The 24,000-nt window shown below is 36.7% G+C and overlaps 1 protein-coding gene across 3 annotated transcripts in view; it reads left to right on the forward strand.

Moving 5' to 3' along the window:
• Csmd3 (CUB and Sushi multiple domains 3) overlaps window positions 1–24,000 on the forward strand; it is a 1,140,535-nt gene that overhangs the window by 718,340 nt on the left and 398,195 nt on the right. For all 3 annotated transcript variants that reach the window (XM_059246844.1, XM_059246845.1, XM_059246847.1), the window contains 2 exons: window positions 1,475–1,801; window positions 4,120–4,314. In XM_059246844.1, coding sequence (XP_059102827.1) covers window positions 1,475–1,801; window positions 4,120–4,314 — 522 coding nt within the window. The remainder of the gene's footprint in view (window positions 1–1,474; window positions 1,802–4,119; window positions 4,315–24,000) is intronic.

Consider the following 24,000-nt stretch of genomic DNA (forward strand, 5'->3'; position numbering starts at 1 on the left):
CATTAAAAATATCCCCAGGAAATAATCAAAAGACAGCCAGCCATCGCTGAATTGAATTTTAAAATACAATTCTAAATGTTAATTTAAAACTTTATGAAGAAAAAAATTAATGGTGTTAGCGGTTTAAATGATTAATATGATTATGTGTAGTCCATTTAAATTTTCATTTATGACGTATGACGAACGAATTGTAGCGGTGCACATCTCTGATTTAAACACTTGGACTGAAGCTGAAAGGTGAATAAATCTGGGCCATCCTGGTCTACATACTGAGAAACTGTCTCAAAACTATACCTACAAACACACTGCACATGAGAATACACGTATATGTAACGTATCTATTTCTATATAGAGACTTTATGCATACTTCATATGTATAAACAGTAAATGCATATGTGAGTGTCTGCATGTGTGTGTGCATAGTGTGTATGTGTGACAAATAGAATTTGTACGAACTGAGTTTTGTTAAAGGTATTTAATAGCACTGGAAAAAACTATATCAATATCTTAGCATCGATTTCCTTTGAGTAATTTTTTTTTCTCTTCCTTATCCTTCCTCTGCTTTCTAAACTTCAATCAGATGTTTTCAACTTGGGAAAGGAAACAGAACTATGTGTTCTGTAGAGTAGCTGATTTTCTTGACTTGTCCTTCTGGTCTTTCCCACCGGTGACAGCTGTTGGCTATTATTATTACTAACTGGCTTCCTTATTTCTGTCATGAACTGTCAGGACCCCAAGGGCACGACAGGGATAAAAAATCCATTTCCACACCCTTACTGATGTTCTGTAAAGCTTTAGAAACTTAACTCTGTGATTATTCACAAAATGTTTCTTTCCTCAACCATTGTATTAACCTGAGCGTTTCCACGGGTACTTATGTAAATTTCTCATAAGTGCAGAGATAAAAGCTATGGCCTATTCTAACAGAAACAGGCTAAAAAGAAAAATGAAGTGTCACTGAGTTGGGGGTAGTGATTCCTGCCTAGAGCCGCTGTTCGTCTTGGAATGCTGAAGCAGCAACAATTACAAGAACGCTTTGTCCAGTCTGGGAGCGAGTTCTAGATAACTCAGGCTACAGAGTGAGAACTGTCCAGAAGCACAATAAACAAATATCATGAGGCTTTTATTTAAATTACGAATTTGTGCACAGCCAAGCACACAGCCGTAAGTTCATGGGAAGTATGAGCTGGCTTTGCTCATATGTAAAATGAAGTTGGTGTGTGTGTGTACTTTGACAACGTGACCCTTGCACCAAACCCTGAATTCACTATTCAGTAAAGGAAAAAAAACAAATTTTCAAGGTAAAAATTGTAGCTTTTCCTTTCTCTTTTATAAGGTAACTTAGATTATTTGATGTGTTCCCGATCGCTCATTGATCATTATAATTGTAGACTACCATAAAAATATACCCAGATATTGCTTTTTAATGTTTACTGTTTGTAAACTTCTCTTTGTTTTTATTTATTTTTACCAGTTCCTTGCCTCTCTAACTTCACTGCACCGATGGGAACAGTCCTTTCCCCCGATTACCCTGAAGGTTATGGAAATAATTTAAATTGCATCTGGACAATAATCTCTGACCCAGGGAGCCGGATTCACCTGTCATTCAATGACTTTGATCTGGAATCCCAGTTTGACTTCCTTGCTGTTAAAGATGGCGACTCGCCCGATTCCCCCATTCTGGGGACCTTTACGGGGGCTGAGGTGCCTTCTCACCTCACAAGTAACAGCCACATCCTGCGACTGGAATTTCAAGCTGACCACTCTATGTCAGGACGCGGCTTCAACATCACCTACAACAGTAAGGGCTTTGTTGTGTGCTTGCTTGTTTATCTCTGTGGCATTTTTGTAGAGGACTGAAAGGCGATCATACAAACCAGCCCGTTTGTTTCAATGATAAGGATATTTGAGAAAGCTGTCGACCTAGTTTTGCCAAAGATTGCTTTGTATCTCTTAATAACCAACTACATTCTACTCTCTATGTGTCATTTCTCTGAGAGGCCCCATTTGAAGGAAATCCATTTCAATGTTTTTATGGCGTCAGCTGATACATTAGGTTGTTCTATTAAGATTGGCCATGAATTTAGACCAGATTTTGCTGCTACTTGTTTATCAGTTCTTTTTTTTTTTTTTTTTTTTTAAAGAAAATGAGTTTTCTTTAGCTATTCAGGAGCTCATAGAGATCAATTAATCACAGCACACAATTCTAATTCCAAAGTACAGCTCTTCTTGCTATAGAAATTCTTGAGAGAAAGAATCACTAATTCTGCGGGAAGACCCCGCAGCTGACTATGAGGAAAAATAAAAATAAAGATAAAATCCAGGGGTAACGGTGTTTCAAAGTGTCAGCCATAAAGCCAGACAGTACAAATTCATGTCTTGTCTTGGATACTACATTTGTAGATTTTGTACCTGATCCATGTATCCATAAATATAAAAGCACTTTGGATGAATATATGAGTAATTTTAAATAAAGTATAGATTGACTTAATTTAGCAGACAGCATGTGAATCTAGCAAAAGCTCAATAACCACTAGCTAGCTTTTTGGCTAGATCACTTAACGTTGTTTCGGGGTATATTATATTTTCCTAGGTTCCGGGTATGTTTTTCTCTTAGGTTTTATATATCAGCCATATTCTGGTGTGTATTTTTAAAAGATAAGATGAGTATGATTCATCTAAAAATCTTTATGACAGTGGCAAAAGATTCAATCCCATAAAAGAGAAAACTTCTTGGCTTAAAATACTTACATCTGAGTATTTTCTTGTGTGAATGTTTTGTCAGAAGCCAGGGACCGCTGCTAATGTTAAGTGGTTTCTTCTGAAACATCGCCTCTGTGTTAGATGCTGTCTAACCTGCTGGGTTAATGGGAAACTTCTCTGTCTCAATAGAATTTAGTCTCTAAATACCAGAACCACCTTTAGAAAAAATTTCTCCTTTCATCCCACCTGAATCTAAGTGACACTGAGTTTTGTCAATGAAAAATAAAGTGCAGACTGTGTCCTTTCAGTGTGACCATAGTTGTGTACAGTATCACTCATAGAATCTATTTGCAATGTATAACTGTATGTCATTTATATTCAGTTACTGTGATATGTGTCATAAAGACTATCTAAAAATTAATAAAATAATGCAAATTGGGAACAACATAGAAATTGTAATTAGTAGGAAAACGCAAAACAGTTGCCTGCATTCATGATGAACAATTCTAATATCAAATTATAAAAGCTTCATAAATATGACTTATGCTTATAAACCATGATGCTTTGTCTTCACAGAAATATTCTTCTATTTCCATTATAGTAATATAAAATTTGATCATACATGTATGGCTCTATTGATTAATAGAGAGAAAAGTTTGGGTAACTCCAAATAATCTATTATTTGTTTAAATAAACAGATTATCACTACAGTTCTCCTTTTTGCTAAGTAGACATCCTAAAAGAAACAAGATTAAATACAGGGGTAACTCTAAGATCATGAGACATGAGCAAAATGGCCAAAGATACAGAAGGCATGAAGAACATTTTAAATTCCCAAACTGAGCATATACTGCAGTCCTATTAAACTCAGATTTCTATGACTAGAGGCAAGCTACATGACTTTTTCAAATCTGACGTTTCTCTTCATGGTGATGTTTTCCTCATCAGGCCCATCTAAGTATTAAATGAGATAATATCACACCTCTGTGCCTAGGATATGGTCATTAAAGAGTAGAGTCTCTTTTCTGAGATAGCAGAAAGGAAAGGTCATACATTATGGAAAGCTGTAAAATAATTGCCATATTTTTTTTCTACTATACTGAAATCTTCCTTTTAATCCTCCCAGTATACCTTTTTATCCATTCCTGGCAGATGAGTTACAAAATTTTAAAGGGAGATAACATAAACCTGTTATAATTCAAGTTAATAGTAATCAGAACAAGTTATGTTGGTGATCTCTGTATTCAGTTATCCTAATTATTACCACAACTAGACACAATTAAAATTTTCACTTTTAATTTTTTAAGTCATAGTGTATAAATTATCTGCTGAAAGAATCACAGTTATTACACATTATTTTACACTCATGTGGAAATGTCTTTCTAATACTGATCATGTTCTCTTGTCATGGTGAAGCATTTGGCCATAATGAGTGCCCTGATCCGGGAATACCCATCAACGCCCGTCGGTTTGGAGACAACTTTCAATTAGGAAGTTCCATTTCCGTTATTTGCGAGGAAGGATTTATTAAGACCCAGGGGACAGAAACAATTACATGTATTCTCATGGATGGAAAAGTAATGTGGAGTGGACCAATTCCAAGATGTGGAGGTAAGCACAATGGTGACAGGCAAGGGAAACTCCACCACAGTACACTCTTCAGACCATAGCAAGAAGTGTGCTATTCCATGGGAACTGTTGACACTGTCACCTTGGTGTATGACTTAAGCTACATATTGTGCATGCATGGGACTGAATTATGTTTTCTTTGGTGTTAAATATTTTTAGAATCATGTAAGAACCCTCTTTTTAGTCTTCCTAAATATGAATATTAATAAATAGTAAACCTGGTAGCTTGTATAAACTCTTTGGCCATTACAGTTGTGCTTAGCAAGTTATATAAGATCATAGTTATCCATTATATGTTCCATCACATTTTTCTTGGTGTTTCATAATTACTTATAGTTATTCACTTTTCAAAAATTGACTAACAAAATTGCAAGTAAGTTTATGTTAAAACATTCATATTTTAAAATGGGTAAAATTTGTAGCGATAGCTGTCTGGTTATTCAATTATTTTGTTTTTAAGAAGACAGAGGCAAAAACATTGAGTACTGTGTATATTTATACATACACACATTGAAATATATGCAGATACATAAAATATTCAAACATATATAATGTATTAATGTAGACTCCACAGAAGTGTGTGTTCAGGGTTGTAAGCTTTATTTATAATTGCTGCAATGAAAACAAATGTTCAAAGTTCCTCTTTCCAGGCAACTTTCTAAGAGTCTATATTTAATTAATATATAAAATAATATAGATGAACTAGAACCATGAAATACTCTAAAACAACTCACTGGGACCATTGGTGATTTATTTTGCTTCTTTTCAGGTGCGGATGATAAAAGCTTTTGTGTTGGGCAGAATTTTTAGCAAATAACGGGCTTGCTTTGTAGATGTAAGGACCTTAATTGAATCTCTAGAACTCATGTAAGAGTTCCAGGCATAGTGGCACATGCTTGTAATCCTGGTACCCTGGAGACAGAGAGAAGTAGATGCACACACACACACACACACACACACACACACACACACACACACATGCAATGCGTACATGTACACACGTGCAAACACATGTGCACACATACACACATACATGCATGCACATGCACATGCACACAAACACACACAAGCACATGCATATAAAATCCAGAGTTTTGGACATATCTTTAAAATATTTTCTCTCCTTTTGCCTCCTCTCTTACATGTGCTCCAACTGAATATAATTTTTTTATTTCTCATTTGTATCTGCTGATTTGAGATAATCTGATGTATTCTTTAAGTTAAAAGATAGAATCATTACCTACAAATTACTACTTTCAGCAGCTCCAACACATTTGCAGTGTCTCAGAATGAAGGAACTTCAGATCATGTTATTACGTGGCCCCAGTGGGTCTTTTTACTAGAATCTCCTTCCTTTTTACTTCAATCACTGTTCATCTTGGTATCCAAATGCTGGCACAGATGACTTTAGAATACTATTTGAAAATGCAAGCGTTATTCGTTTGTAATGGGCTACTCTACTGATAACTATGACTGCGATGTCTCTCTTTGAAATTAATGGAGCTGCACTATAAAATGTATAATGAGAAATAAAGCAATGTTCTATCTTTACATCATATATCACCATGAACTGGCCCCCATTCCTTCCTTCTCTTAGTTCCTGACCGTGACTTGTAAAGCCAGTCAGGAAGTGCCATGTAGGTATGTGAAGGAAAAGTGAAAATGGGACGAAAGTTGGTTTTAGGAAAAAGAAGGGAATAGCAGCAGGTCCCTGTGTCAGGGGTGTAGGACAGGGAACATGGGTATGATGAATGACTGTGGTGTGCAGAGAAAGAAAGGCTGGTATAGAACGCAGTGCTAAGTGGGATCAGGATTATCCTGTGGTTTGGTGAGCAGCTATTTCCGTTAGCAGTGGCATGATCTGAGCTGGTTTCTCCGTCTGTCTGGATGTTGTTTTCAAGTCTCAGTGTGCAGACACAACACACTTCCTGATAACTGCTGAATCCCATTGCCTTATTTGCTTAACTAGGGCATTGATTTTAAAGTTGACTGACGCCTAACTACACGGGGAGCTAAAACTAATGAAATCATAACAACAAATAATTTTATGAATCACTGCTAATTCTAGAAGGCAATTTTCCACTACCTGTGAAAAATGGATGCTATTTATTTTTTTTTAAAGTAAGGCACAGTGTGCTGAACTCTAATTTGGCACAGGCCATTAAGCTCTCCGAATATCTCAAAGAGATGCTTTATGAATTTTCTGAAGGAGACTATTTCTTTCTCCTTGAATGAAACAACAAGCCTGCCGCTGCCCTTCTTCGTTGTGTTTTCAACACCACAGTGGGAACATTGGCAGGTCAAAGCAGAAACCAAGGAAGACAGAATCAACATCCACCAGGAGCACTGTGGCCTTGCAAGGTTGCTCATCTCCTGGGCTGCACTTGAAGCTAGTTTCCTAATCAAACAGCTTACTGCTATCACATCCTACCTAACTTTGGAGGCAAGAGGTGGTTTCTTAGTTTCTAATTGAGATCTATCATGATTTTCCTATTCCTAGGTCCAAATTCCCAATGATGATTTTAAAAAAGCCTAAGAATGTGTGAAGAATCAAATTTTCCTTAAGAAATAAATTAAAATTAAAATTAAAAACAAAGAAAGAAAGAAAAGAAATCCATTTCCCAGCTTGCTACTCAGGCAATCTTGTTTACTTGGAAAACAATGTGTGGAAGCAATATTCCTGTGGAAAAAATGTTCCTGTCCTTTTTTGTTCTTTATATAACCTTTATTTTGATATAATTTTTGTTATTTTTCAATATGACTAAACATTTAGTGTACTAGCATAGCCTTCTGAAAAATGTTTAACATTTTAAAGGTTTTTTTTTTTTCATTACCTTCAAAACAAACGTATAATGTAGAATAAAATAAGGACATACTTATTTAGCTGGAAGGTTTCTCAGGTCCCGCCTGGCCCTATGGTCCTGCATCCCTCTGGTCCTGACCTGCCCCACAGTCCCTCAGCCACTTATAAAATAGTCATTCAGAGGCTTAATATTAATTACCAATTGCATGGCTTATGGCTGGCTTCTTGCTAGCTAGCTATTATAACTTAACCCATTTCTGTTAATCTATAAGTTGCCATGTGGCTGTAGCATTAGCAGTCTGGCATGGCCCTCTCCTCTCTTTTTCCTGTCTCACTGTTTTGGATTTCCTGCCTGGCTATACCCTGACTCGCCATAGGCCAGAGCAGCTTCTTTATTAACCAATCACAGCAACACATATTCACAGCGTACAGAAAGACATCCCACAGCAGCTTACGTGTTCTGTGTGCATTTTAGTCTCTTCACATGACCAGTGCAAATAAAATAAATGTATTTTAAAGTTATTCATAAATATGGATTTCTATATACTATAATAAGAAATATATTATTATTTAGTAATTATAAAATTTTTAATGATTATGGAAATCTTATGGAAGAAGAAAAGTTCATTTGATTAAACAAAATGAGGCTTCCACCTACTTCAAGGTAAACTCTTCTCCCAGCCCATCTCTGCTGCAGTTGCCTAAAATTTCAAGCATTCTGGCAGCACAGTGTTCTTTACATGATTGACAGTCTGCAAACCTAGAAAATCTTTGATCTGCCATAGTCCTTGAATAAGGATTATCAGACCAAAATAGAAAAGGGTATCATAATGTGTTCCCCACAAATGAAGATGGATTAATTTCTAGTAGTGTGAATATGATTGTGAGAAATATTTGGCATCTACCTTTTATTCCATGAACAGAAGTTCATTGCTACAGAATTAACTAAGGATGAGTTTGGCCTTAATGAAAACTTGCACTTTTTAACATGAAATGGGTTTATTCAAGTCTCATCATGATGAGAATTGACTAGATGTTATGTAAGCCTTGCGATTTACATATCTGCTAAGGGGAAACAAAATACACTTGTTTCCATAATTGCCATTGAAGTCAGTTCACTTCAAATTCCAGAAACACCCATCTTCATTAAGCAGCAATCAATGATTTTTCATCTGTATTGACAGGGATCCCTGCATATAACTGGTTCTAGGGTAAACCTTTGCATGCTACCTGTACCACAGAAGCATCCCAATGCCATTAAGATGTGACAATGGCTTAATAAAGGGTGCTTGGTAGAACTGAATAGGGGATGTCATAACGAGTTACAAAGGAAACTTACCCCACTTCCTCATCTTCTCTCCTCTTCAATTTCTCACTCATAACAGCTGCTTTCACGGCCTTTCCACTTTCCCTGTAACTCTCACTGCTCCCATGAGCATCTACATTCTTACTCTACGCAGGGCGAGCCTGTACTCAAGGTCTGTTAATTTCATCACTTCATTCAGCCTTCTGACATGAAGTTCTATCATTAATATGCTTCAACATTGCTTCTTTCTTTTCATAATAGAAGTCTCTCTCTCTCTCTCTCTCTCTCTCTCTCTCTCTCTCTCTCTCTCTCTCTCTCTCTCTTCTCTGATCAGAACTCCTTATAAGAGCTTCTGGGGTCATTATCAGGCACACCTGTATCATGCATTCCAAAGTTCCTTCCAGCAGCCCAAACTTTGGAGATGGAAAAAAAAGGGCATGATACAGTTGCATTTAAATTATACTTCATCTGAGTGTGTAACTTTAGGTCCCTTCAGTCAAGGGTAGGAGGTTACTTTCTCTCAATTCTCTTTGAAAAGGAACGATGGATACTGGTTTCCCTCCATTGTGGCAAGTAATGCACTTACAACTTTTCCTAAACTCTGAATTCTGGAATCTTTTAATCATCCTGCAGAACATCATACGATGCAGCCACTGAGATTATTTTCTGTGAGCAGTACTGCTATATGGAAAGAAAGTTAAAAAGAAATAGTTCACTTACCAGAGATATTTCCATTCTGGACTGTGGGAAACTCCTTTATCTTACCATCTTGATGGATTTAATGACACCTCCCTCATTGTCTACTTAGACATGTTTGTGTATTACCTATAACTTACATGATTTTATCATCAACTTTTGTCCCCACACAATGTCATGTATCTCATTTTGTTTCAGCCTCCACTTATGTTACTAAATTTGTGAGTCTGTTTTGTCTTAGGGATTGATCTGTAGTTATTTATCCCAGGTCTGTTTGCCCCTCCAACCTCTGTCCCTTGTCTTGACTAATATTGGGCATCCAACACTTTCCATGAATTTGACTGTTTCTAATGTGTTTAAGTTGTCAGAGAATTTCACTCACTGGGGTAGTGAAGCCAACTGTCAGTAGATGATAACTTTAAAATATGTGAGACACAACCAAAATTCATATACAGTGTGGGTGTAGAAAGAATAACTTCAGCCGGGCAGTGGTAGTGCATGCCTTTAATCCCAGCACTTGGGAGGCAGAGCCAGGCAGATCTCTGTAAGTTCGAGGCCAGCGTCAACTACAGAGCGAGATCCAGGCCAGGCACCAAAACTACTCAGAGAAATTCTGTTTCAAAAAAAAAACAAAAAAAAACAAAAACAAAAACAAAAAAAAAACCAAACAAACAAAAAAAACCAAGTAACTTCAGACATCTACTAGATTAGGAAAATAATAAAAACTGGATTAATCACTCTGCTGAAATTACCATCTTTTTGTTGTTGTTTTGTTTTGTTTTGTTGAAACAGGGTCTCTCTGTGTAGCTTTGCACCTTTCCTGGATCTCGCTCTGTAGCCCAGGCTGGCCTCAAACTCACAGAGATCCACTTGCCTCTGCCTCTCCAGTGCTGGGATTAAAGGCGTGCGCCACCACCACCCGGCACTTTGCTGAAATTAAAGAAATTGAATTCACTTACTTTAAATAGGGGCAACCATCAATATAAATAAATATTTTTCTACTTAACAAAGCTAGTATCCTAAACAACAATGTCAATAGTGCTAACAGAAAGCACTATTACTGAGCACTGGAAGAAAGCTGTCACCCTAAAAACAAAGGACCTGAACTAAGGGTTCCCCAGACATTGAATTGGAAATTCATCGGTAGCAACTAATCCCCTGAGGAATGTGTGGGGCTAACAGAAAAGTTCAGATTAATCATAAATCATGACCACCCTCAATCCTTTCTTGAAAAGGTATGCTAATATCTCAAGAAGCTGCCTTTCCTTTGAACTTTCCTAAGAACCATTTTCCAGATGGATTGTTCAAAAGTTTCTAATGGTTCTCATTTTTGAGAACGATTTTTAAGAAGATTTCTTAGATGATAAGTCTTCTAGCATCAGGAATTCGGCTGGATATATTATCCTTCACTGTATCTTCTCCTCAAACTGCTGTTTCTATTCCATGGTCCTTCCTACAAGATCCTACTGACTGTACATGTCTTTTTATTGTTTTTCTTTTCAAACCACATGTCTCTACAATTTTCCTAACCATTTAGCTGTTAGATGGCTCAATTGTCTAATATGATCTAGGCAAACTCAGAAATCATATGAAAGGTATAAAAAAATCATTGATGAGCAAGAAAATTTGATATTGATTTTCTTTGATTTGAGGTGTGAACATTTTGTATAGCAGTGACAAACTTCACAGATATTTCCCAAGGCACCCCTGCATTTGAGATACAGTAAAACTTCAGTAATCATCATCATCAATGTATCTTTCTCTCCCTCCCCCGACGTTTACACAATTGCTCCTTTAATTAGCTTTTTCTTCCCTTCTATTTCATATGCTCTGCTTCTATGTGCTCTAAACTTCTACCTTATCTGAAGGCTCTATGCTAAAGCAGTACACACACTACTCTGCTCAGACCCATAGGATGATGAGTTCATCGAGTTACGGTGTTCCCATTTGAGATGCTGTCCTGTGGATGCTGAGTGGAGCCATTCTCTTCCTTACTACATGAAATTATGCATTGTTAAAAGAAGAGATAAAGTTTTTGACAGATCTCTTCAAGCTACTTTTTGAGCTGTAATCCGACTTTCTAAGTGCTTGCTTCTGTACTTTCCAGTAATAAACCAGCAGATGTATTTAAAGAGAACTTAAAAGAGGTGTCACACCGAGAGACATAGAATTCAATGAGAAAGTTCTCCTCAAGGTGTCAAACAGTGAGTTCCAACTCATCTCCAGTTTTCGCTTTAAAAAGCAAGGCAGTTGGATGTAAATTAGTTCTATCTCTGTTGCAAGCATGGAAGGTCACACTTCCTTGGTATGAGGATTTATATTCATTGTTTAATGTCAATTTAAAAAATAAGGAGCCCTTCGGTGGTGGCGCACGCCTTTAATCCCAGCACTCGGGAGGCAGAGCCAGGCGGATCTCTGTGAGTTCGAGGCCAGCCTGGGCTACCAAGTGAGTTCCAGGAAAGGCGCAAAGCTACACAGAGAAACCCTGTCTCGGAAAAAAATAAATAAAAAAATAAAAAAAATAAAAATAAAATAAAATAAAATAAAAATAAAAATAAGGAATGTTATAGAATCACAGTCAGGAAATCAGAAACAGGAGATTATTTGCAGAATGAAAATGAGCATTTGGTTAGATATTAATAATATATTATACAATTGCAATTATACTATTATATTACATAATATATTATATACAATCTGAAATGTATAATTTGTAACTCCGTGTTGGCTAGTTTTATGTCAACTTGACGCAAGTTAGAATCATTTGGGAAAAAGGAATCTCAATTGAGAAAATGCCCCCAGTACTTTTATTGATTGATGATTAATTATGGGAAGGCACAACTCACTGTGGGAGATGCCACGGCTGGGCAGATGGTTAAAGATCATATAAGGAATTATATGCAGTATTCGCTCATGACCCCATCTTCAGTTTCTGGCTCTGGGTTCCTATCTTGAGTTCCTTGCCTGATTTCCTCTGCCAGACTGTGATGTGGAATTCTAAGCAGAAAAAAACCCTTTTCCTCCCCAAGTTGCTTTTGATTATGGTGTTTTATCACAGCAATAGAAACCAAACCAATACAATGACTAAACCATCAAATTGTCTCAATGGCTGAATTATTGTTATATAAATCTTTATGTTAGATAAATCTAAAAACTAAATTTCACTTAATCAAATATATTAGTGCGGCACACTTTTACTTCCCTTTCTCATTTTTCACCTCTGCCCTTATCCTTGATTGGTGAGCAATTCCAGGGCTGTCTTGAATATTTTATTGTTTAGTTAACTTCATTAATGATATTTATGCAGTATCTAACTTTATATAACACTTTTGTGCTGATATCTCTGAGTTCTTTTTGCAACATACTTGTGTTTTCCTAAAAAAAAATTCCATGCACACATTGAGGTTTGTAGTTTAAATTTAGAATGGATTATTTCTCATTTAATCTGAGCCTACTTATTTCTTCATAAAATGTTTCGTCTGGATTTCTTAAGACTCCGATGCATATGTATTTCTTCCCTAATGCTAGTAGCCTCTACCAATTACAAAGTAGTCAGTAGTGCCCTCTTTAATCTAAAGCAAGCTCCCAGTAAAAATAGAAATGGCATATTGGCCTTTCCGGTTACATGGTCATGTTCTTGAATATGATTAGGGCATAAAATATTCACTGAGCTTCTTTATAGATAAAGAGGATTTCATTTAATGAAATATATTGGAAGAGTTGCATAATTATCTTGCCTCAAAGCTAGTAATTTAATTAAGATGCTAAGTTAAAACTGACTGAATGGAAAGTTGCCTCTTGTTGAGTTTCATAATAATTTCAAACAATATGGTCTTTGAAGGCTTTCTAACGAGAAAAACAATACTAGCATGTGAATATGAGGAACTGAAGCCAGTGTTTGGAGCTTCCTAATGAGTAACAATAGCTAAAGAGAAAAACATATGTTAAGTTCCTCCAGGGACAATTGAGTTCTAGAGACTCCGTGTAGGATATGTAAGTTAACTCTTCTCTCTTGATGACAAGTTCAGTCATTTCACTCTCAGCCCATTTAAGCTCAAGTTAGGGAAGTAAGAGAAGTTGATACTTTTTTTTCTGTTTGTAACTGTTAGGTTCATGGGGTGTTGAGGTTTTCATTCACTCCCATATAGTAGAGTGGATAGTAATTTCTTCATCCATAATCCCAACAGAATGCAAGCACTTCAGGCAACTTGCTTATGGAGAATACAGAGATACATGTATGAAAGAAAGACTGCAATTGTTAAGTATATGTTTGCTGATTCACTGAACTCACTGATACATATGTCTTCCATGACTAATAAACAGGGGAAAGAAAATTATAAATAGCTGGTGAGCTGGAGACAGAGACCTGTAGTTCCAACAGTTTGACAATCAAACATGTGAGTGCTTTCTGCATCAGCCAAGTACCAAAGTAGGTACCTGGGATTGGCTTCTTAATAAATAAAATACAAGAACAGATCACAAATTTATCACATGAGCTGGGAGCAGAGCAATACCTAGAAATAGTTGAGTTCACTCTATTGGGGAATCAAGTATTTTAAGACCTCTCTCCTAATTCTTTGACTTTACAAAAGACTCATTGATTCTCCTAGTGTGACAGCAAGCATGTTTAATACTTGGTACCACCACCAATGACAAAAGGGGGCTACTGGAGCATGATCTCCTAGGTACTAGCCTTGACTCTTTCCACAATGGAAAACTGGGGGATAAAAATGTGCAAGAGGCTGCCAGTTCTCTACTTCAGGAGTGGGATAGAGACTCAGCAAGTGCCCCAACCCCAACGCACAGCACAGTTCTCTCCACTACCCAGAGAGGTGTCTTAGATGAATGGATAAAAGAAATCAAAGGGTTTGAAAATAAAATGAATTATTTTTAATAAAAAAATTGATAGTAATCAGAAAGTTAGAATACATTCCCAAGTTGTTTTTTTTTTTTTTTTTAAGAAGAGGGAGATTTGACAGTGCATATTTGAAGTAGAAGTCAGAAGAAAAAAAATGAGAATGAAACCATGCTTTGTGTTTGCTCTAATGATTTCAGAATGCTCCATAAAATGCTTACTCAAGCAAAAACTGCCTTGCCCTCAGAATAGATCTCCCTGAATTACTCTGGTTTATGTTCCCTCCTACTCCCTAGTGAGATATCTGAGAAAATTTTTAGAATGAATAGGTTGGAACTGGAGTCCCTAGAGAACTGTGTGGAAACAAGGCGGGACTTGCATGCCTGATGAACTTCCTCAATGAAGATAAGGGGTTTCTCCTGAATTTCAATCAGCCTCAGAGGAAAGGAAGCCCTTCTGCACAGACATGACATTCTCTGTGCAGAGAGTTCTTTTGAAGAAGCAATTAGAGTAACAACTCCATGCATATATCAGAACTGATTTGTAATTCTAATACATTGTCTGTTCACACATACACATATTTATCTCAAAAGAAGAATCCCTTTTTTATCTATATGTGTATATTATTCTGAGTTTCAGCTGGAGGAATAGCATCAGGAAATAAATATTAGCCATCCACCAAGTTTATCTCCTAATTTTTGATAGCCTAAGCTTGAAAAAGGAATAGAAGAAACATGACAATTGAAGGAGAAGTGATTAATATTCAAGTTTCAGGGATACTCAAATTTCCATTTCTGTGAATATAGCTTCATCATTTTAATGATAGTTTTAAATATGAATGTTCTTTAATTCCATTGAATCATCATCCAATATGCATATGTTAGATATATCTAATGATCATTTACCAAAGCTACAAATATAAAGCAAATTTATAAAAAGTAGGAAAATGAGGGCATCAGTGTGTGATGGTGTGAGATGTTGAATTTTTCAGGCACTTCTCTACAGAAGGGTCAATTCTCTGGCCAAATGCTGGAATGCTTGTTTTTTTTTTAAATTCGTTGTTGCTAAACCTGTGATCAAAACTCAGCTTTACATCTCCAATTTTCTTATGAGTACTCAAGTATGACTTTTTCACTGACATAACCTCCTGCTGTGAAATTTCTAATTCCTCAGAACCCTTATTGAGATTTTTGTTTGAATTCTATCTGAAGAATGTAGAGTCATGTCAGTCTTAAAGTATATTAGGTATTTGGAGTGTTTTCCTTTATAGTAAAAATAAAGACATGAACCAATAATTGAATGCAGATTATTTATAATGGATTTTACATATTATAAAAATTAAATTGGAGAAATTAACTAGATCTCCCTTGTATTTCTCACATTTTGTTTTCATTGCTGCAGAATGGGAAAAGTAGGGTAACAAGTTGCAGCTTACTAATATCCAAATCATACCCTACATTAATGGCTTTTCTGTTCTTGTCATAAAATACTCTGACAAAATAATGTTAAGGGAAGAAAAGGTTCATTCTGGCTTATAATTCAGAATGGATAGGATACAGTTCATTGTGGCAAGGAAGAGACAAGATTGGGAGCTTGAGGACTAACTGATAGTCAGAAGTCCAAGAGAAAATGAAATAGGGCCAGACTATGGAACCTAAAAGCTGTCTCCCATGAATTATTCCTTCAACACAGTTCTCTAGACTTCCCAAAAAGCAGCAACAACTGAGAACCAAGGGCTCAAAACAATGAGCCCAATGGAGGACAGTTCTCATTTATGCAACAATAGTCCTTTACTTTTAAGAAACTGGAGTGAGATAGCACTCAGGAGATCTCTGAGATAGAGACACATCCATATGTTTCCTCATTTATATTTTCACAGGGTCTACGGTGTCTAAACAATAAAATAACCTGAAGGATCATGGTGGGTCTTCTTGTTAACATTATCAACTTTGGATCCTGTTTACAACACTAGAGTTTTATTCTGTAAACCTACATTTTAACAAGTTTCCTAGGTACCCACCAATTTTAAAATACTTGCATCTCTGTAGTTAGTTAGTTTTTACTCTTTGCTCTTTGGCAGCCCACCACCCAGCTCCCAAAAAAATACATGGAGACTTATTCCTACTTATGAATGCCCAGCCTTAGTTTGGGTTGTTTCTAGCCAGCTTTTCTTAACTTAAATTATTTCATCTACCTTTTGCCTCTGAGCTTTTACCTTTCTCTACTCTGTATCTCTTTCTTTCCTTACTATGTGGCTTCCTGTGTTGCTGAGTGGCTGACCCCTGGTGTCACCCTCTCCTTCTCCTTTTTCTTGCTCCTCACTCTTCTTCTCCTATTTATTCTCTCTGCCTCGCAGCCCCACCTATCCCTCTCTGCTGCCTAGCTATTGACCTTTCAGCTCTTTACTAGTCCAATCAGATGTTTCAGACAGGCAAAGTAGCACAGCTTCATAGTGTTAAACAAATGCAACATAAAAGAATGCAAAGCATCTTTGCATCATTAAAGAGATACTCCATGTGAACAAATATAACACATCTTAAAATAATATTCCACAACATTCCTTCAAAAAAAACCCCACAAATTTACGTGAACTTTTTCTTCTCATGAACTAGAAAGCACAATGTTGTTTACTTTTCTCCACTCACATTAATATTTTTCATTTCCTGTTCTCTTTCCTCTGCATATACTTTAAACAATCCTTGGACAACCTCTCTTGCAGGAAGTTTTCTTTCCTTTCTCTGGAACATTGCCTCATTGCCCTTGTATATATAGATTCTCCCTCTGAACTCAAGCATGTATATGTTTATTACATCTACCTAACTTGTATACATTCTCTCCAAACTGGAGAGACAACCCGTTGGTTAGCAGCACTTGATGCTCTTTCAGAGAATCTAAGTACATATTCAAACACCTGTGTCAGACAGCTCACAATTGCCTATTGGTTTGGATGCTGTCTTCTGGTCTCTACAGGCTCCCACTTACTCATGGCATTCACTCACACAAACATACAGGCACACAAGTAAAAACAATAAAATAAACCTTTAAGATTTATATGTCTATGGAGGGCAGATACATAATTGCAGATTTTCTTTAAAAAAAGAGTTTTAGGATATAGTAAATTATCAAATGTAGCAGACACAATCCCTTTTATTAATAAATGAATGGAAATGATTACAATAAAGTTGTTAGCATGGTGTTTAGGAACTTCAACTTACATTAAAGACCTTTGAACAGAATGGTCTAGCCTCAATTTCCATTAATCTCTATCTCCACTAAAGCTAAAGACAATAAGTATTACCTAAATAAATGTTTTTCTTAGAAAGTTAATTTTATAAATTTAAAATGGAAGTGGTTCCTAACTTGTAATTTAAAGATTTCAATTTCAGTCTAATCTCTACAATTACCTGGGCCCATGATTCCTATCATATGATATATTCTATGAAATTTCTCCAACTTTAAAACTAGAAAGAGAAAATCAAAATTACATTTAATAAGTAAATAATCTCTAACTTCATTTTGAAATGCTCTTCGGGATCATCATAATAGGAGAGACTGAAGTAAACTGCTCCAGATTCTAAAGCACTGGTGTGTGAACTTGTAAAAAACTGCTGGGGAAGGTAAACAGAAAGACACTGAGTGTGATTAGCCCATTTGTGTTCCCTGACTGGACCTTAATGATGTCATTTCCTACCCTCCCACTGAGATTAGGCAAAGGGCCTTCGATGAGGTTCAAGAGGAGAGGCATAATTCCTGGGTTGTGAAAATTGTGGGAGTCTAATTGACTGTAAAGTGATTTGTATCTCAAAGGGAGAGAATAACTTATGATTTCTAAAGTAAATGTTGCTGCAAGTCACAGGAGGCAGGACATGAAGCTGTCTAACATTTCTTCAGACTGAAGTTTTCCCAAGTCAAGTATAACTCAGCTATTTTGTTCTTTTGTAAAATCTGGGACTTATTTTAACAGTTACTAGCTTCTTAGTTTACATACTTAGAAGCAAGGACGACTCCCAACAGAAAGTCCATCCTACTGTTGGTAATGTAATGGCTATTGGCTAATATTTGACTTTACATAAAACCGTTTTACAAAGGGCTACATATTCTATCACTATATTTAACTTACTATTCACATCTTCTTTCTACCCACATTAAAGCTTTAACATAGCCTATGATAATGATTCCTATGAAAAAGAACTCCACTTTAGGTACGTACGTATGTATTTTATGTTTTACGTACTTGCTGTCCTGATTAGAGTAAATATTGTGATGAAATACTATTAACAAAAGCCAGATGTGGAGGAAAAGGTTTATTTGGCAGAAACTCAAACAAGGCAGGAACCTGGAGGCAGGAGCTGATGCAGAGCCCATGGAGGGTGCTGCTTACTAGCTTTCTCCTCATCGCCTGTTTAGTCTGCTTTTTTTTTTTTTTAATTTTAAAAGTTGTGTTTTTCAATTTACATATCAACCATAGTTCCTCCCCAATCCTCTCTTCCTGCCCCCCCACTGCCCACCCATCCACTCCTCAGAGAGGGTAAGGCTTCCCATGGAGAGTCAACAATGTCTGGCATATCAAATTGAGGCAGGATCAAGCCCCTCCCCACTGCATCAAGGCTAAGCAAGGTATCCTTCAATAGGGAATAGTCCAAAGAGCCAGTTCATGCATTAGGGTGAAATTCTGGTCGCACCCTCAGGGACCCCACCAACTACCCAAATCACACAACTATCACCGACATTCAGAGGGCCTAGTTTGGTCCCATGCAGGTTCCCCAGCTGTCAGTCCAGAGTCCCTGAGCTCCCACGAGCTCAAGTCACCTGTCTCTGTGGGTTTCCCCATCATGATCTTGCTTCCATTTCTTCGACTGGACTCCAGAAGCTCAGCTCAGTGCTCTGCTGTGGATCTCTGCATCTGCTTGCGTCAGCTACTAGATGTTCTCATCCCTATTGGGGGGAATTAACAAGGCAACTCCAAGTAGTTAAAAAGGAGATCTATTTTGGGGTGGCTTACAGCCAGTAAAGGGGTTGGTTATGGGATCCAGGAGAGGTGAGGTGAAGTCCAGCAGGGTTCTCTGGAGAACTCTCTGGAGAACTACAAGTTCTCTGGAGAACTACAAGGACTGTCTTGGTGTAAACAGCCTTGCTTTGATTTAGCAATAAACAATACCTGAAAATCAGTCTCTGTGTATATTCTATAGAGCTTAGTCTGTTTTGGACTAGTTCTAAGGTCTTTGCAAAAATGTGTAAAAGGCTGTCTTTGAGATTGAGAATACTGTTAATTTCCTGTGTCAGTAAAGAAGAATATTTTGGTAATATTTCTGTACATCAGAATTATACAGCTTAAACAGAAATCCACAACTAAACGTGTGCCCAGAGATGTAAAACACACTACCAAAGGGCTGTGGAAAGCACCCCACAGCTGCTCTTATTAAGGAGGTACGACAGTGGCACCCGAGAAAGTGATAACCATCAAACAACTGGTTTCCATAGCTTTGCCAGGTTGGGCTTGCCATCAGGGAGCTCTATGTCTAGTGGGTTAACTTGTCAAACACTAGTTGTCACTTGCTGTATACTCCCACGGCCCTCGGCAGATTGCCGTTTTTACTGTGTTGATCCTACCTATCTGAAAGCACAGGAAATCTTTCCGTTTTTTGTTATTTTCTTCAATCTCTTTCTTCAAAGACTTGAAGTTCTTGTCATAGAGGTGCTTCACCGGTTTGGTTATAACTCCCAAGGAAATAGAAGCAGTCATTAAAAGTCTCTCAACCAAAAAAAGCTCAGGGCCAGGTGATTTCAACACAAACTCCACCAGAATTTCAAAGAAGGACTAATACCAATACTCCTCAAATTCTTCCACACAATAGAAATAGAAGGAACATTACCAAACTCTTTTTACAGGGATACCATTTCCCTGATACCGAAACAACACAAACACACAAAAAAGAAAGAGAATACAGACTAATCTGCTTCATGATCATTAATGCAAAAAATATTCAATAAAATACTGGCAAACTGAATCCAAGAACACATCAAGAAAATCACTTACCATGATCAAGTAGGCTTCATCCCAGAGATGCAGGGAGGGTTTATCATACAAAAATCTGTTAATATAATCTACCCTATCAACAAATTGAAAGAAAAAAAACACATGATCATCTCATTAGATGCTAAAAAAGCCTTTGACAAAACCCAACACTCCTTCATGATAAAGGTTTTGGAGAGATCAGGGATACAAAGAACATACCTAAACATAATAAAGGCAGTATACAGCAAGCTAACATCTAACATCAAATTATAAATGGAGAGAAACTCAACGCAATTCCATGAAAGTCAGGACCAAGCCAACACTGTCCACTCAGTTCTAGCCAGAGCAATAAGACATCAAAAGGAGATCAAGAGGATGCAAATTGGAAAGGAAGAAGTCAAACTTTTGCTATTTGAAGACGACATGATAGTATACATAAATGACTCCAAAAATTCTACCAGGTAACTCCTACAGCTGATCAACACTTTCAGTAATGTGGTAAGATACAAGATCAACTAAAAAGAAAATCAGTAGCCCTTGCTGTACAAATGATTAATGGGCCGATAAAGAAATCAACGAAACATTATCTTTTACAATAGCCACAAATAACATAAAATATTTTGGGGTAACTCTAGCCTGCTTTTTTTTATATGTAGAACTCAGGACCTCTCCCAAACGGTGGCACCACTCACAATGGGCTGGGCCCTCCCACATCAATCACTAATTAAAATGACATAAAACTAGCCAGCATGGTCCTCAAGTTGAGCACTAATTGGTGTTGACTTTTTATGTATAACTCCGATGTGTTTGAGTTCTCCATTGTTTTAAATGAAATCAGCATATATTCTGTTTTATATGATAAGGGTGTGGTGACATATTGTGTCTCCCAGTATATTGTTATCTGGCTCTGGGTTTTTATTAAGACTATTTAGCAATTTGTCTTACACAAGGGTAGAAGGAACAGTTTTTGTTCTTTTGCATTTTTATGTCACATTATGTCACCTAGAAATATTTTTGAACACATCATTCAGCTCTTCCCTGAAATAGCCTTATGTCAGATTCTGATTAAGTCTTTCTTAACTTTTTGTAAAGTATCCTTACTGATCTCACAAAGTCTAAATACACTGTACATGCATGATTAATCAAATGGAAATCTCAACCTTGTTCTACAATTTTTCAGTTGTTTATCCTAATGCAATCCTATATAACTTCACTCTGTTACTTCATGTACAGATGTCCAGGATTGCTTATTTCTTCTTTCCAGAACTATGATTCATCCTTAGAAGATCAAATTAAATATCTTCTCTGAATCCTTCATGTCTACTACCTTGGCCATATTTTCATCATAGAACTTAATTGGATTTAATGTTTTCTGTTTCTATCTTTTCCAAAAGAATGCAGAAACATGGCATCTTTGTGAGAAAAGAAAGTTATGTAACTTAAAAAGTTTCATAACTCTCTACAGTCAGAATACTTGGTATCAAATCCTTGATTGATAATATGTAAATTATTTATAGTCATTATATCCATAATTATTCATAATAGTAGTGACCCCTCCCACACCCCGTCTGAGACAGGGTCTCCTGTATCCCAGGCAAGCCTTAAACTTACTATGTAACTAAATAACTAAAGGTGACCTTATGTTTCTTATTGACCTGCCTCTACCTTCTATACATTTGGACTACAGAGTCACATCACTACAACCAGATAGTTCAGCGCCAGGAACTGAATCCAGATTTTCAGGCTTGCTGACCATGCATAGCAGTGTCAACTGAACTCGCTCTCCTGCTTGCTTGCTTGCTTTTGTTTTGGTTTTTCCTTCCTTTCCCTGTGCTTGTCACCTGTATTCCACACGATTTGCTACATAGCCTAACCTGAGTGTGGACTTGTGACGTTCTTGTTTCTGTCATCACTGACTCCAAAATCGATGAAGCAATGAAGCTGGTATTAGAGATATGTGTCACTTTCCCTGGCCCAGGAGTCGTCTTAGCATACCACTGGACAAATATGAACAATTTTAAAAGTTATTAGTATGTTGCATAACAAGTATGATTGAGTGAACGAATGAATGAGTGGATGAGTGACCGAGTGGGCTTTTAAAAATACCTCCTTAGACTTCCAGCTGCTTTCCTGGTAAATATTCAAAATTTCTTTTTTTTCAATCAGAGATATTTTCTATCTTTCATTAAATTTAAGGATATATAGAGTTTATTTAGGTATAAAATTTATTTGTATTTCTGAAGTATCAACAATTACTATTAATTTTCAAGCATTTGGAGAAAATAATAAGTATACCAAATTTGTTATTTCATTACTATTGCTTAGGGTAGGTCAAATGATATTGTTCAGCTCAAGTTAAAACTAGTGCTCCCTAAAGAGAATTACCACATAATGCACTATTTTTATGTGTACGATATATCAAACTGTAATGGTTAGACAACTAATTGCCTTTCTTTTTGCATTATCACTCGTGGTGCAGTTAGCTTTTCATAAATGCTATCCGTCTTATAAACGTTATCATCAGTACCAGCCGGTGGTTTGGGAACTTGTTTCATTTCTGGGGCATCGGTGGCTTTTCAACTCTGGACTGCTCTCTGCAGTTCCTCTCCTTGTCCTCTGGAACATTCCAGTCTCACTGAGGTCTTCCTTTCACGGGGCTTGAGCACCGGGCTGCTTTTATGTTACTGCTCGCAGTTTCTGTGTCCCAGCAGTCTCTGGACAGCCCCTCAGATCAAGAGACTTCTTCTGACTGACCTAATGGAGCAATCCTCTCTCTTCTTGAGTGATGACACTACTTGAGAATAGCCTTTCCAAAAGACACAAGAGACATCTTTGCTGGGATTTTTTTTTTTAAGAACCCATCCATTTCTCTTCCTCACTCTGGATGGAGGGACAAAATGTAACTATGTAACTAAATAACTAAAGGTGACCTTATGTTTCTTATTGACCAGCCTCTACCTTCTATACATTTGGACAAAATGCCTCTCAATGCTCTACTTTTTAACCATTTTTGGCCTCTTTCTAAATTGCTAATTTTATGACTAATAACTTCATCTAATGACTTAAGGCATAAATGCTTTCCAAGAACAACATGAGTTGATGGCATAATAAAGATTTCTGCTGAATATGCTTCGTGTTATCTGCTCCTTCTTTAGATGAAATACTCACTATTGTCTTTAAAGTATGTTAACTTGAATGATTATTGTGCACAAAGATTCATATTTGAAATGTATCACAACCAGCCGGGCGGTGGTGGCGCTCGCCTTTAATCCTAGCACTCAGAAGGCAGAGCCAGGTGGATCACGTGAGTTTGAGGCCAGCCTGGTCTACAGTGAGAGATTTAGGACAGGCACTAAAACTACACAGAGAAACCCTGTCTCAAACCCCTGCCCCCAAAAGAAAGAAATATATAACAACCCTACATGAAAATACATTTTGAATTATGTGTCATTCAAAGTGGAAGACTAAGTAATCCTCATAACAATGGTCTTCTTATAAAGCTATCAGATTAGAAAACAATATTGGTTCAGTTAAGAAATGGTATTTGGTTTATTAATGAACATTCTCATAGAAATAGCATGTTTAATAATTTTACCTAAAAAATACTTCATTCAAGACAGGTGGGATGGCATATGCCTATAATCCAGAGCTAACATGACTGAGGCTGGAGGATTACATATTTAAAGCTTAACTGAGCCACCTCAGACTATGTCTCAGAACAACAAAAACAAATATCAAACCAATGAAGACTTTGCTCAAGCGAGTGTTTTTATAGGGAATTATTTTCTTAATGAAGTTTTATATACTTACTATCTTATTTGTCTTGTTTCACTTTATTTAAGAGTAACAGGGATAAAATTAGTATACAAAATAATAGGTTTCAGGATAATCTAAAGTAAAACATAAGGAAAATTAAATAAAAAAATAAGAGAAAATTTGGTTGTTATTTTGTTTGCTTGTCTTCAAACAAGGTCTTGCTATACAGCTTAGGT

Source organism: Peromyscus eremicus, chromosome 20, assembly GCF_949786415.1.
Source record: "Peromyscus eremicus chromosome 20, PerEre_H2_v1, whole genome shotgun sequence".
NCBI lineage: Eukaryota > Metazoa > Chordata > Mammalia > Rodentia > Cricetidae > Peromyscus > Peromyscus eremicus.